This window comes from Rhagoletis zephyria, unplaced genomic scaffold (genome assembly GCF_001687245.7).
Source record: "Rhagoletis zephyria isolate East Lansing unplaced genomic scaffold, Rhagoletis_zephyria_1.1 Rzeph_scaffold_07381, whole genome shotgun sequence".
Classification (NCBI taxonomy): Eukaryota; Metazoa; Arthropoda; class Insecta; order Diptera; family Tephritidae; genus Rhagoletis; species Rhagoletis zephyria.
In genome coordinates, this window is record NW_016164464.1 from 15599 (window position 1) to 31425 (window position 15827).

Consider the following 15827-nt stretch of genomic DNA (forward strand, 5'->3'; position numbering starts at 1 on the left):
GAAATACTCTTCACATGTGTACATGAGTAAATGGAACATAAATTTTAGAGTACTAAAAAAGATAGGAAGAAAAAAAGAAAATATCATAAATTTGAATAACTGAGCAATGTTACTCAACAGTGCTCTGCTACATAAAACACTGTCCCGCTTTTCCAAAACACTTGAGTATATTGATTGAATTCAGCAGTATTTGAAAACTTCATAGGAAGTATACGAATACTTATGAAGTTTTTTCTTTCAAAATGTTATCATTTAACATAATGTTAAATTCATAAATTTTATTTTCATTGTCGAATTTGATTCGTTGAAGAAAGGGGGCTTATTTTATTGTTTCGCGCAACTAGGGTTTAGCTAACATTTTGCATTGTGTATTATTTGAACTCTCGTTCGTGTGATCCACAGAAAAATTATCTTAAAGAAGTGAGTAAAATATAAAAGAAAAGTGTTTTAATTATAAACGAATATTGATAAAAATTACACAGGTTTACAAAAAAAGGGTATGCATATTAAACCAAACCCTATGTTATTCGACAGGCTGAATGCGAATCCGAGGTCCGTTAGCCTCTATCACGTCAGCTTCGTGGTCAGTTGAACGTCAAGCAGGGAAAAATGCATTGAATAAACCTGAAAATTCATATATGTGGGGTTTTAGAACCCGAATCAGAGGTCCGTTAACCTCCATAGTGTCAGGTTCGAGGTCAGTTGAGGGTCAAATAGGACAAAAAATTTATTCAATTAAAATAATGTTTTTTTGTTTTAGTTGTCGCTGAATCCGAATATGGGGGTCCCTTGATTCCTCAAGGTCATCTATACGAATTTATTGAACTTCCAGGTTTATTCAATGAATTTTTCCCTACTTGGCCTTCAACTGACCACAAATTGACGTGGTGGGGGCTAACGGATTTCGCATTCAGCGTGTCAAATAACATAGAGATATATATAGGTTTGGTTTAATATGCATACACTTTTTTTTCTAAACCTGTGTTATTAAGCTATCACCATTAAATTTAGCATCAGCAATGGAAACTGAAAGCCAACCATCCAAAATCCCACCAATGCGCAAATTAAAACAAAAATTTCAAACGGAGAATATAAATTGGTACAAAGGCAAGGTAGAAGCAGGGTGTGGGAGTTTTACGCAGGAATTCAAAATGAAGACGGACAAGAAATCGACAATATTGTGGCATGCAAAAGGTGTAACAGCGTTCTAAAACTCAACGACAAAAGCACGTCAAATTTGTTGAAGCACAAATGCTATCTCATTTCTAGTAGTAGTAGTAGATAACGAGTCCAAAAAAAATGTGTACGCGTTGTAACACAGTGGGCAATTGAGAACTGCAGATCTTTTAAAATTATATCTGATATGTACATCGCAATTTGGTTATGATCGGTGAAGCAGTTTGGTAAAAAATAACGTTTCTTCTTTAACAGGTCATCCGCAGATAACCCATATGGAATGCTTATTCATCCCATATTTTAAAACGCTCCTTCGAGGTGTTGCTGTGGGAGTCCCTTTTGTCTCTCGCTCGGCATTGGGCTAGCTGGGTATTAGCCTTGATAATTCCCTACATTGTTTTTCCATGTCTGTTAACATTATGTAGTATTTATTAAACGAAAACTTCCAAAAATACTCAAAAAATACTTGTGAAGGAACATATTTTTTGTGGAAGTTTAACACCATAGTACTGCTTGTTTATGTTTTTCTTTTTTTCGGAACATATTTTGTTTGAGTACTTTTTTCATGTATACAGTGCTCAAAATTTTCACTTCTCTTCCTTCCATGCCCTCTTTGTTAAAGTATGAGTAGTTTACATATTTGAAAAAAACTTCACAGTGAAGCAAACTGAATTCCGATGCAGACCTTTAGTACATACATACATACCTAACCAATTATATCCGCGGGATGACCAAATTAAATAAAAGCTTATAAAAAGTACAAAAGGTAAACAAAGTGGCACGTTATTTTAATTACTTTGTTTATAAAAATTAAAATGACATTAAAATAAAAATAATTAAATAAGTTACAACAACTTGCCACATTTGTTATCAAAATGGTCCAAGTTTTTTATAAAAAGTAAAATTGCATTAATAAAATTAATTTAAATGGAGCACTTATAAGAAGTTATAAGTTCTCTGTAAAAGCATACGGTTCCGGAGATTCGCCCATAGGTATTTTCCTAACGAAAACAAAATATAGAATCCACAAAATCCACATTATCCATAGAAGTCGCACGAATTCAATCAACTTAGCTAAGACAAAAACTTTTTGTTAGTGGGGTAAAGAACCGATTGCATGGAGGAACTCTCCAAACAAAAAACGAAAGCGCTTTTCTGCTATACGTGGACTGTAGAGGATACAAGGCGTACATAGCTATCCATAGGTCGCTGGTTCAAATCCGGCTCGAAGGATTTAATTTTGTTTCATTTAACTTAGCTTTTATTTAAAATTTTTTTAACANTTTTATACCACAGAACTTAGATAAGTTTATACCATCTTAAAATAAGCTTCAAAAAATTTTAATAAAAAGCTCTCTGTGATGACTGCTATTTGACAACGCGACCACAACACCTTCGATAGCTCAGTTGGTAGAGCGGTGGACTGTAGAGGATACAAGGCGTACATAGCTATCCATAGGTCGCTGGTTCAAATCCGGCTCGAAGGATTTAATTTTGTTTCATTTAACTTAGCTTTTATTTAAAATTTTTTTAACAGAGGCAACAATGAAATTAATGTAGCTTCAGAATTCGAGCATCAATTTCCTTTTTTGCGGTATTTAAAAAATTTATGTATATAGGCCATCGCGAATGCGAAATTCCCTGTTTGGCAAATTTTACATCAAAGCTTTATATCGTTATTATAGTATGGAAAAAGGGTAACTCTCGCGTCGCTGAAATACAAAAGCCGTAACTAACTAAAAACCAAAATTCACTTTTTGATTGCTTATGATGCGTTTCAACGAATTGTAAGTCCCCACATCGTTTTATGCAAAACATAATTTTAGTTAGTTGTGGCTTTTTTGCCTTTCAGTATACTAACGGCTATGCACATGTAATTTCTCAATAAGAACATTTTTATCTTTTATTTGTTTCTTCTTTCTGTTGCTAACACAATATACAGTCGCATGTACATATATAATTACCAAAAGTAAACGAAGTGCTGATTAAAGATGGCAAAGACGATAACTGTTTGATTTTGTATGTTCCATTTGACACAACAACGACAACACCTTCGATAGCTCAGTTGGTAGAGCGGTGGACTGTAGAGGAATTTGAAAGCCAAAGCGCATAGCTATCCATAGGTCGCTGGTTCAAATCCGGCTCGAAGGATTGTTTTTTTCCTTTCCGCCCTTGTACGATCACTTAATTTTTTTTTTTCACAAAACTCATGATCTTAATTTATGCCTATCTATGTATGGATAACAATACTTATGTACAATTGCACATGTATACACATTTATATTAATTTTGCACTGGCCGTTTTTCGTGTCAATATAATCAAGAAAATTTTTAATTTTTATAATAAAATTTTTTGTTTGCTCCATTTCTATCCAGTTATGTATATTGCACACGACTGGGTTTGAAAACTGAATGTCCTCAGCCACGTTAGTTTCCGATCTTGCTACTCTTAGCACAAAAATCGCTTACGTTGCTTGTTTATTTTTGTTTATTGCTCCGAATGTGTAACTCTACTCCAAAATTGAAGATACACAAATTTTATTTAAATACATACGTATTTACATACATACATAATACCCAGCCAGCAAAATATCGAGCAGAATATCCGAAAATCGGATGTTTCATCCGTTTTCTGATTCCATTTCCAGGCGTTTTTCCGATACGTTTTCTCCACTAAGGTGTGCATCGACAAAGTATATTTAGAAAAGTGTCGAAAATGGTTTCAAAACGGCAGCCTTTTTTGAAAAGTTTCAAAAAATTATTTTGTGGAATACGCGTTCGCTCTGGACTTAACATATCCTTTTTTGCATTCATACATGCTTACATATGTTGTTACGAAAAACCCAAGGAACATTAAACAGGTAGTATCAGTAGAGCAAAAACAACATTTGCGTGTATTTTGTTGTTGCTTCTGGTATCGAAAGTGTCAAAAACTGTTCTGAATTTTTTCTTCTAAATCAAAGCGTGCCATGTGAAATACAAAAAATTATAAAAAATAAAAAATTTAAATTGGAAAAAATAAAAATTGTTGCAACTTTCTTTCCTAGTAAATTTGTTTGCTTCTCGAAGCATTGATCCTTGGAAAAACCTAAAAAAAAATCAAATATCTACAGGCAGGTTCGGATATTATTTCTGTTTTAATTAGGTATTAATGCAACATGCGTCTGATGGCAGTCGAGCATATGTATGTACATGATTTCGAATGTCAGTTTAAGTAAAATATTTTACAATTATTTTTTCAAGGAATATGATGGTTTTCGGACGATTTTCCCTATGCGAAAAATTTAACGGTGTCCGTATTTGTCCGGATACGAAAAATTTACGAAAAACGCAGTAGGCAAAACGGACGCTTCTTTGCTAGCTGGGTACATACTCGTACGTATTCAGTGCATACCCAGTAGGGCAGGGAGTTCTATCTGGAATATTTTAATATCCGGATTATCCTGGGCAATCGTCCCGACAATATCGTGCTGAGATTGCCTTGTTTCATGAAAACCAGAAATTGGTCGATCGTTTGTGCGATATCGTCCACTCAATAGTAAAAGTAACACGTACCAGCAACACAAATACATGAATCAGTTTTTGCTGTAAAGTTGCAATATATAATAATACCCGAAATAATCCAATAATAATCCAAAAGCTACCACAATATCATATTACATGATTTTATCATCAGGAATTGAGTTCAAATTTAAGAACGTACAATCTAGGCCACGTCAGATGAACTCGCACAAATTTATTTATTTTGATTTGCTGTTTACTTTAATTGAAGCAGTATTGGGAATTTTCAGTGGAACTTCAATTTAGGTACTAAAATTTAGGTCAACTCGCACATAAATCGATGTTTCACTTGATTTTATTTAATGATATACATTCATACAACAAAAACTAATTAAGTGTTATGAATCATTTTCATTTCCGAACATCAACAAAGCCTATACCCGAAGTAATTAAATTTCACAAAATATCAAACAATTTCATTATATATAATTCATTCAAATTTTTTTAAATAAATGTATTCTTAAAACTTTTGTTGTTTTAATCAACATAGATGTTAGTGCTAACAAAGGTATTTTTATAATTATCATTTAAATTCTCCAAAATTTAACATAACAAACTAAGATTTGTGGTAAACTGGAACTATTCCGTACAAATAAGCTAATTTCATTTCTATCACTAAAAATCTACGGTTACTGTTTATTAACAAATTGTATTCAATACAACACCTTTATAATCAGCAGAAGCTTTATATTTTTAACCGACTTCCAAAAAAGGAGGAGGTTTCAGGAGGAGGTTCGTCGGAATATATATATATATATTTTTTTTTTTATGTATGTTACCGCATATCTTTGGACCACGTCAACCGATAATTCTTTTTGCATCGGAAAGGTAGTGTCTCAGAGGTGGTCCCATACTAATCTGGTTAAGATCCGATCAGTGGATCATGAGATATATATACATATATTTTTTTTTATATGGGAGTTGAAGTCGGTTTTGTTTGCTAAAAAATAACTTGTTACTACTATGAGTACAACTAAGAAATGTGATTTCGAATGCACTCTTGTTATAACATTGATTAAGAAAAGGACTATGGAACAAAGTATTGCAATGATAGTATGCATAATAGGCTACTTTTAATATATATTTACAAAAATAAGTGAATAGATTCTTGAATGATTATTTGTTTTGTAATGTTATTTGTTTATGTTTTGCTTTTGTTCTTATCAAAGTTTACCAAAAACATTGGTTTGAATGAATTTATATTCAGTTTTTTAAGGAATCGGCATCTTTGCCTAACCAAAATGGTTTTTTTCTAATAGCGGTTGCCTTAGCAGGCAATGGTCCCTTCGCTTTTTAGGACAACATCAAGGCGCACGCGGCAAATAGGCAAAACACTAACATACATATGTGTAAGCGCAAATCTATTATTATGTGTCAAAAAAGAGGGGACTTTATTTTGACTATAACCACGTGCCATTATATTTACAGATTTTTCTGCCCGGGGTGTACTTCATTTAATCTCAGCAATTTGCAACTCAGTATAAAATCATGTTTTTTTTTGCTTCCATGTGTTAGTGAGGATAATGAACAATATATTAGGGGTATTCTCTGAGTCTTGCAAAGCCCTTGCACGGTGCACGGATTGCACGGTTTGCAAAGCTGTCCCATACGAAAACCGGTTTTTACCGTGCAATCCGTGCAATATGTGCACCATGCAAGGCCTTTGCAAGACTCAGAGAATACCCCTATTGTTTAACAAAGGTTGCAGCTATGTGGATTATTTTTGTTTTTGTCTACTTCCGATTTTATTGTCGTGTCTCGGCAGCCGGTTTGAAACCGCCATAGCTCAGAAAACTTTTCAAGAACGCCTCCTTTGGAATCTCAACTGAAAATGAGATGAATGTTGAGATAGGGCGTTTTTGAATCGACAGATGAGATAGGGCGTTTTCAACCGAAGTTTGAGATAGGGTGTTCTTCGATCTAATTCCGAGACAGGGCGTTTTAGAATCAAATTTTGATAAACGGCGTTCTTCAACCACTTGCAGAAATAGGGCGATCTTCTACTCAGCCCACGATGTGTAGTTGTAAATTGGCATTCATTGAGGCTAAATAAGCCATTCTGATATCAAATCAAAAACTAGCTGAGAACGTAAAAATAAACATTGTTTTCATATTTTCATAAAAAAATAATTTTTTGTTGAAATATTTTTTTCCACAATTTTATAATTTTTTAAACAAAAATTTACTAAAAAAAATATACATTATTTTATCTAAAAAAAATGTGTTTATTTCCCAAAAGACAATCTTTTTTGGTATTTTTTTCTTATTTAAGGAAAACAATTTTCTATACAAAATTCTGCTAAAATTTTTTTTTTGTTAATGTTTGTCTTGATCCAAATGCATACGTATTTATGTATATATGTAAATTATACTGCATCACGCCCCATACAAAAAAAATCGATACCGTTCTTTCACCGCAATTATAAAATCTATTATATTTTAAGACTTTCAACGACAGATTTCGGAAAAATATTAAAATTTACGTGAGCTGGACCGATTTGAAAATACCTCCAAAATCTTAGTGTTTTGTGAATAAAAACAGTTTTTTTAGTATTTTTTGCAAAAAATCCCCTTAGATGACAAAATAGTCTAAGTTTAAAAAATTTGCATAAAAATATTAAAAACAAGTAAAGAAGTATAAGTTCGGGCGAAACCGAAGTTTATATAACCGGCGCAGGTATCAAATATCGCCGTTTCAACTTTCACTGAACTACCTTTGCATGATAAGTAGGGGTATTTACCCGATTTCAAACGTTTTCAGTAATATGCTGAGTAAGACTTAATGATATAATTGAACCTAGTTAAGTACAAATCGATTAATTGGTTACAGAGGTACACCTTTGTAATTATAAAGTGGGCGGTGCTGCGGCCAATTCCTTTAAGTCTATAGCAGTATTATTTATCGTTAGGAGATTGTTGTAACTATTAACTTGAAGTAAATTAGCGTCCTCAGTTATTGAAATAACGGAGTTTTAGTATTTCTGAAATCCAACGATATAGGGGAAGCGAGTGTAATTTTAGTCCGATTTGAATAATTTTCAACAAATTGCTTTTCCGTACCAAGGTTTTTAAGTGAACTGAGTTTGGTGGAAATTGATAAATCGGTTACCGTGATACACATTTGTGGTCCTAAATAGGCCACGTCCATTATCAGAAAATTTATAATATTCTAATTTTCAGCTAAGTGTTTATTGCAATCATCGGTTTTAAGTGAATTAGCTTCAGTACTTACTGATTTATCGCGGTTTTCGTGTTTCTGTAAATTACCGTTATATGGCNCAAAAATTTATAATATTCTAATTTTCAGCTAAGTGTTTATTGCAATCATCGGTTTTAAGTGAATTAGCTTCAGTAGTTACTGATTTATCGCGGTTTTCGTGTTTCTGTAAATTACCGTTATATGGCAGGTGGGCGTGGTTATTGCCTGATTTCAAAGATTTTTTAGCTATGCCCCACCCAAGCCTCGTACCGAGTTTGGCAAGGATTGGTGAAGCGGCTACTGTGATACAGCATTTCATCGTAAGTGGGTGGGGTCCCGCCCATTTTCCAAAAATTTCTAACAATATTATTTTTTACCAAAATTCTACTCCACATACTAATTTTCAACAATTTGCATCTAATATTTACTGAAATATCGCAGTTTTTGCATTTTTCGAAAATACCGTTGTATGGAAAGTGGGCGTGGTTACGGTTCGATTTCGCCCATTTTCAATACCAGCCTACCTTGGATAAAGGGCAACCTACATACCAAATTTCTTTGAGATATCTCAATTTTTGCTCGAGTTATCGTGTACACGGACAGACGGACGGACAGACAGACATGGCTTAATCGACTTCTCTTTTCATTCTGATCATTAATGTATACATTTGTCCATATCTATCTCGATACATTTTGGCTGTTACAAACAACCGTTATGTGAACAAAGTTATAATACCCTTGTGCACAAGTGCGCTCGGATATAAAATTTTCAACGGAATCACAATAATGAGAATTTTGATGCTGTTTTTTGAACTTTTTTCAAAGGCTGGTTTAAAAAAACTTGAATAACTCAGCCTAACCTTCAGCCGATCCAGATTTATAAGGTATCTTTGAAATATAATTTTCTCACCCGTTTTATTTCTTTTCAAATAAGCTCATTCAAAACATGAAAGAGAAAGGTAAGACAAACGATCCTCATTCCAGGTGTTGGTATTTGCTCAAGAAAAAATTGGAACGTGAAAGAGTTTTTTGCAAAGAAATAAAAAAGGTTAGAGAATGCCTTTCAACTGATACTTTGCAAGTCTAATCGGTATAGTTTTGGCCCAGTTATTCAAGTTTTTCTTAGAAAAAAGGGGAACAACAGCATCGAAAATCTCATAATTATGATTCCGTTGAAAAAACTTTTGAATATTTTTATGTAGATTTTTAAAACTTTAACTTTAACAGAATTTAAGAAACTATTTTTATTCATAAAGAACTCCATTATTGGAGGTATTTTCCAATCGGTCCAGCTGAAGTAAATCTGAATATTTTTCCGATATATTTTGGCGAGTCTTAAAATATAATAAATTTTGTAATCCTGGCGGAAAACCAGCAAATTGTTTTGGTGATGCAGTCTAATGTACATACATAAATGCTACAAACGTACCCCCTTATTCTAGAACCCGAATTTTCGTAATTCGTAATTCGTAGCTACGCTATTAAAAAGGAAAAATCCGCATGCTGCAACCCTTGCGGAAACATGTGCAGCATTGCCAGCTATCAGTTGTTTTTCGAAGATAGCTGAATGAAGGAAAACAAAGTGGAAAGAAATTAAAAAAACACTCATCATGTGCTTGTTTATTGTAAAATTGCTTAATTTTACATATTTTGAGGAAATTTATGGATTCTGATGTATTTGCAATTATAGCAGCAGAGTAAGCGGGCACTATGGCAATGGATTCAAAAAGGTAAACATAGGCGCTTCTACGTCAGCTTCTGGTTGAATTGTTGCTCAGTCCGCCTAAAACCGGTTTTGTGGAGATAAGCGGGGGAAGAGAGTTCGAGTATAAAGAGCTCATTTCAGTCCGCGAAATTCGCGGATTGACGGTGGACTGACACGCACACATAGACAACATGTTTTCTANGTTTTGTGGAGATAAGCGGGGGAAGAGAGTTCGAGTTTACCTCGCTCATTTCAGTCCGCGAAATTCGCGGANTAAAATCAGTTTGGAAACTACCAAACTGTTTTTCCTCATTAAAGCTAGATTTCTTGAATTTACCGGATTTTCAGCACAAATTAACAGCCAAAATAAAAACTACACATATTATTGNCAAAATCAGTTTGGAAACTACCAAACTTTTTTTCCTCATTAAAGCTAGATTTCTTGAATTTACGGGATTTTCAGCACAAATTAACAGCCAAAATAAAAACTACACATANGTTAAAACCTGAAATAATTTTTAAATATTTAAAGCTGTGGCAGCACTGAATTTACAAAAATCTACAAATTTAAATGCATTTAAATAAAACCATGATTGATAAAAAGCTGAACTTGCAAACTCACCTTGTTCAATTCTATTCGCGTTGAAAATGCTAGTAGATATGCGAGTAAGTCTATTTCATTTTTTATTTTCTATTTGTAAAAATTTTTATTTTTGTACCACCTGAGTAAAACACATCGTTCNCCAACTTTTTACCAATACACCCACACATTACAAATTGCCTATCATCAATTTTTTTTCAAGACGATAAGTAATTTTTCGTTCTATTTCAACAGCTGATCGATCATAGCTTTGGGAAGTTAGTTTTTGTTTGCAGAATTGTCTGCTTAACAAAGTGAAAGCAATATTTTGAACGTGTAAACATAAATTAAGCGAACAAATTTTAGTNGCCAAATCACAGTTTTTGACAATATTTGAGGTTATATAATGAAAACATATTTTGTTTGCTCATTTCTACTTAGGGCATGATTTTCGTTTGTTGGGATTNTTGTCTGCTTAACAAAGTGAAAGCAATATTTTGAACGTGTAAACATAAATTAAGCGAACAAATTTTAGTGCTCAATTCGGTTGTATTTTCAAAACATTTTTGCCTACCAAAAGGTTCATCAAACCAACCAAGCTACCAAAGGAGAATAAACCTACCAATTTTGGTCCAATTGGACCAAAACGGCAATGCTGGTGGTGGACTGCTCAGTCCGACTGCGCAGGCTAGTGTGCTCAGGCCCATTCGGATTGACGCATACTATTTCTACGATTCGTAGCAAAATCCGAATACANGTACTTCGGTATTACGTCGTAAGCAGAGTCATTATAGCATGTGGCTTTTCAATCGTTATGAGGGAAAAGGTTTTGTTTATTGATTTATGTATGCATTCTTGTAAATATTGTTAATTTTTTGTTTTTNAAACTATCAATTAATACAAAATATCAGACCTATCGGTCGCTTTTTTTGTGGGATTTCGATAAATGCCTAACTTCCTATGATAAAACTTTTTTTAAGTGAATTGTAAAGTCGTGCGTACTTTGAATACATCTCTTTTCTGCAATCAGCAGATGTTTTCTCGAATTCAGGATATATATAATAAAGATTGAAATTTTATGTTATCATTTTGATGTTGGAATTCAAGTAAGGGACTAATGTAAACAAATAACATATATGTACGAGTTACATAAAGCAAATAAGTAAAAATTTAAACAGTTTAAATAATCTTTTTTATTGAATGCCAAAAGTGGTACAAGAAAGTTGACATCTAATGCAGACTAAACCAGCTCTCACTTTTAGCGACCATCGCCCTTCAAAAGTAGTTAATAAAATATAACTAGTTAACTGCTGGGTAGTTAAAAGTTTGCTATAAACTAGCCCCGTTTCCAGCAGGGTTTCTACTACATACATGCATACATGTGTATAAACTTAGTTTGGGCTTTTCCCCTGCATTCTTTCTGCCTGTTCTATTCTCATCTGCTAATTTCTGCCGAAAATAAGAATGAACTACCAACTAAAATCGTCCAGTCAGCTATTGCTAGGAAGAACTTTTTGATAGCATTTGCGCATTCATTCCTGCAACTAATTGAAGTATATAGCCTCTTTGCAAAAATTAAGCCCCCTAATTTGATATGTTACATTTGACACCGAGCGGGCAGCACCTTCGATAGCTCAGTTGGTAGAGCGGTGGACTGTAGAAAAATTTTAAGCCGAATCGTAGCTATCCATAGGTCGCTGGTTCAAATCCGGCTCGAAGGAGTAACATTTTTTTTTAATTTGTCACTCTTTTCACAACTGTAACACTGTTCACTTGTTGTTGAACACATACATACATGGGTCAAAATCGCATACAGAACAAAACAAGAAGAAAAGTGTTCGCTATTTAATTTTTATATAATCTTAACCGACCACATCAATAATTTAATTTATTTATTTTGTTTCTTCTTTCTTTTCCTCTGTCTTCCATTCAGCATCGTAAGTTACGCGTTCGTCGCTCACATAGTCATCGCAAACGCAGCGAAACTCGAATAGCACTGGATCTTCCCACGACTGACCCTAGTGCCGATTTGATATTCTCCACCGACGAGGAGCCAAACGCACCTGATGGAGACGATTGTGTGCCACAATATTGCACTGTACCACGCGCACGTGCACGTCGTCTTTTACAAAGTGAGCTGCAACGCCGCTATATGGAGGAAATTGGCGATAATGCAACGGGACGAGGTAGAGCTAAAATGCCACCTGAATTGATTATTACATCGCCATCAAAGGGTACGAAAATCACTATAAAGCCAAATATGGCGACCTCCCATACGGAACCAGATGCGCTCGGTATTCTTGAATTTCCGGTGACTTTTAAGGCGGCTAGACGCACTAATTCATGGCATAATCTCAACAATAATGCGTCTAGACCGGTGTGTATGGCCCGACAAAAGTGAGTGGATTAGTGATTATGGGAAAGGGCGTTCAAGACTCTCCAATGGAAGAAAAATTATTACTTTGGGCTTGTTCGAGTTGCAATCACAACCGCAGTGTTGCGCGAATTATTAAAGTATCACGTTCTGTGTGAATTTCTAGCAATGTATTATAAGTTGGGCAGTTGCAATAATGTTGCCATTTTTCATCAGTGCGGNGGGTTTCCCATTGCCTGCCGAGGGGCGACCGCTGTTAAGAGAAAACTTTTTTTCTAAATTTTTTGAGAAGTGGCTTTGACCAGGGCTTGAACCAAGGCGCTTCGGAGTGGAAGCGCGCACTGCTTACCACTACACCACAGCGGCCGTCTATGTACATCTATGTATGTAAAATTCGCCAACCTTGTAATTTTACATGAATGGTTTTATATTATATTATTATTACAAGAATATTTAGTAGTGACTGGAATCTGGAATTAAAATATGCTGACACTTACTAATCATAATTTGCTTAATAAGCGAATGCACCAACGTGGTCGTAGTACTGTGTCATATTTTAAATTATTGGTTGTTTGACCAATTGAGTAGGTACTCCTTGATATATGTAAATGTATGGGTATTAGGCTACTTTTAGATCGGGCTGTCCGAACGCATTTCTTGATAAATAAGTATTTATCTTTTGATTTTAGATTCTCGAGCTCTTATAGTCCCAACGAAAGTAAAATAGAAGAACTAGATTTGAAATTATCGCTGAAGAAAAGGTATTGGGCTGGTGTAAAGTCTGACAAGAGCAGAGAAACTCTAGAGCATCCGCGACCACTTTCATGGAATCAACAAATAGTGCGGCGTCAGCACCCAGCTGGGCAACAATCAAGACATGCGGCGTATGAACGCATGAAAAAACCCTCACGAGAAAAATTAGACGATTCTATCTACCGAAAAGCAGACAATGAGGCTTTTCTTAAGTAAGTTTACACGCGGAATACATGTAACTCTACATAGTATTGCGAATAAGGAAATATTGACTTACAGTGCTTGTTCACAAAAGCTGCTACACTGGCAGCAGGAACTAAATAATGTGGGAAAAACGTTTGTGGCCAGAGACCTTAGTGCTTCGCCAATACTAACACGAAAAATTGATATTCAAATGGGCGCTTTGACGCTGGGTATGCCAGAAATTTTTGATGATGAACGGACCCTGCGTATATTTAGAAAAGTTTCGCAAGTGAAAAAGGACTTAAAAACCCCTACAAAAGAGGAGGCAGCAGTCGGCGAGCATAAGGTGAAACGGAGAAGGTAATTTTTAAAAATAACTACATACATATGTGCATATGTGTAATTTTGGAATATTAAACTCTTATTTAGAATTATTTTTATATCCAACTCGTCTGCTGCTAAATACATGCATATGCACATATATACTTTTTCGTTTTAGCAATGGACTTATAAAAATCGCCGATACATCACAGCTTATTTCCCGCTTAACCAAGGGCAGGTCGAGAGCGCGAGGTGATCATGGTCAATCAACTGCAACGCGCACTTGCAGCGTCAGCCTACAGCAGCATACTGGACTTTCGTCAAATACATCCAAAGCCCGTGTGCCGGGGGTCAATCGTTTCAAAACAGGAGGCATTGTAGTCACGGCAGTGCAGCAATCCTCATCAAAAAAGATTAAAAAGGGGCATCGAAATAACAAATCACAACTGTCACTTAGTGGCGCAGTAGCAGGTGGTGCATGCAAAAAGGAACAAAACAGTAACACAGGTGGAGCTTCAAAGCTCAATAAGACCAACTTATCAATTAAGTCCACATTGAGTTCCAACACGTTTGTACGCAAAGTAAAGACAAAACTAACAAAAAAGAAGTCCAATCATTCACGCGACGAGCCGNCCAACTTATCAATTAAGTCCACATTGAGTTCCAACACGTTTGTACGCAAAGTAAAGACAAAACTAACAAAAAAGAAGTCCAATCATTCACGCGACGAGCCGTCCAATATAGTGCCAGGTAGTCGTATATTGCCTAATGTTAATAGCATCATCACCAACAACAGTATTTATGGAGTGCCTTTATCACGAAAGATGTAATACTTTTTTAAATAAATGCTAAAAAAAAAAATAGAGTAACGGCAAACGTTTAGTGGTGTAATAGGTAATTTTTAAATCACTTTTGTATGTCGTAAAAACAAAACTAAATTTGTTGAAAATAAATGTATGTACTATAAGTTTTAATTTTTATTCTCATTTTTATATGAAAGTTTTTGGATCTTTACTCGTCACAACTGGATGATTTTCCGCTCCGTTAGTTTCCATTATAAATTAAAAAATGCACCTTCCCGCGCTGCACTGTTGATTTGCTTATCAGTGCTTTAGATTACAAATTGTATGTGACGAATCACGTTTTGTCACTTACAAAAAATCGTACTATTTGACCCCTGCCTTTCATTGATCTTTGGGACAACTTCTCTTGCTTTTGGCCAAGAAAAAGGACAACGACAAAAGCTTAAAGGCGAAAAATCAATGTTGGATGCTTTTGCTTTATACCTTTGTTCTGAGTCAAAACCTTTAAGTAAACTTCCAGCGCACTTTATACGCTCACCTTTAGGAAACTAGGATGCAAGGCTCACCTCTATTGACCGCATTTATCGCCAAATTATACAAATTTTATCCAAATTGTATCAACTCAAAACAGGGCAAACAATTAAGCACTTTTCCACTTGCTCGCCGACAAAAAGCTGTCAAATTCTGAATGTCCAATTGGACTGGTGTGCAGTCTTGCCAGTTAATCCGTTTTTCGGATAGATTTAATGGGCTGTTTTTGTTTACGCGTAAAAACACATTAAGCGCATTTACCATGTTCTGACCGACATCGAAAACATGTTTTCGTTGCTAAAACTGGTTTTCGACATAAAACTTGTATTTTCGTCCANAACTCACGTTCCACTCATTCCAATCGGTGTCTTCACTAGTTTTTTCGATTATTTATCGAAGTGGAAGTCATATTTTGTCATTTTCAATACGCTATTTCGGACTTATTTTTAATTGACTGGTCAAAGTAAAATAAGAATGAAAGTAAGAGGTTGCTAATGAAAAGAAAATGGGGGACAAGCATTGTGGTTTTGTTTTTGTGTAGCAAAAATGTAACGAGAGGATGCAAGAAATGTCAACGAAAACACTAACAGCTGGTGTGAGCAGCCTTCAGCCCACAATCCCAAAACTCGTTTTCAAAGTGT

The 15827-nt window shown here is 34.9% G+C and overlaps 1 protein-coding gene and 3 non-coding genes across 4 annotated transcripts; all 4 read left to right on the forward strand.

Moving 5' to 3' along the window:
- Positions 1-2568: 2568 nt before the first annotated feature.
- TRNAY-GUA (transfer RNA tyrosine (anticodon GUA)) lies at positions 2569-2663 on the forward strand. The gene is made up of 2 exons: positions 2569-2605; positions 2628-2663. It is a non-coding gene; the product is annotated as a tRNA-Tyr (tRNA).
- A 563-nt stretch (positions 2664-3226) lies between these two features.
- TRNAY-GUA (transfer RNA tyrosine (anticodon GUA)) lies at positions 3227-3327 on the forward strand. Its single transcript has 2 exons — positions 3227-3263; positions 3292-3327. It is a non-coding gene; the product is annotated as a tRNA-Tyr (tRNA).
- An 8517-nt stretch (positions 3328-11844) lies between these two features.
- On the forward strand, positions 11845-11942 carry TRNAY-GUA (transfer RNA tyrosine (anticodon GUA)). The gene is made up of 2 exons: positions 11845-11881; positions 11907-11942. It is a non-coding gene; the product is annotated as a tRNA-Tyr (tRNA).
- A 161-nt stretch (positions 11943-12103) lies between these two features.
- LOC108374135 (uncharacterized) lies at positions 12104-14734 on the forward strand (the record flags this gene model as incomplete). The annotated part of the gene is made up of 5 exons (XM_017630108.1): positions 12104-12618; positions 13285-13560; positions 13598-13891; positions 14031-14405; positions 14508-14734. Coding segments are annotated over 5 exons (1635 nt in total), but the record flags the coding sequence as incomplete, so codon positions are not given.
- Positions 14735-15827: the final 1093 nt, after the last annotated feature.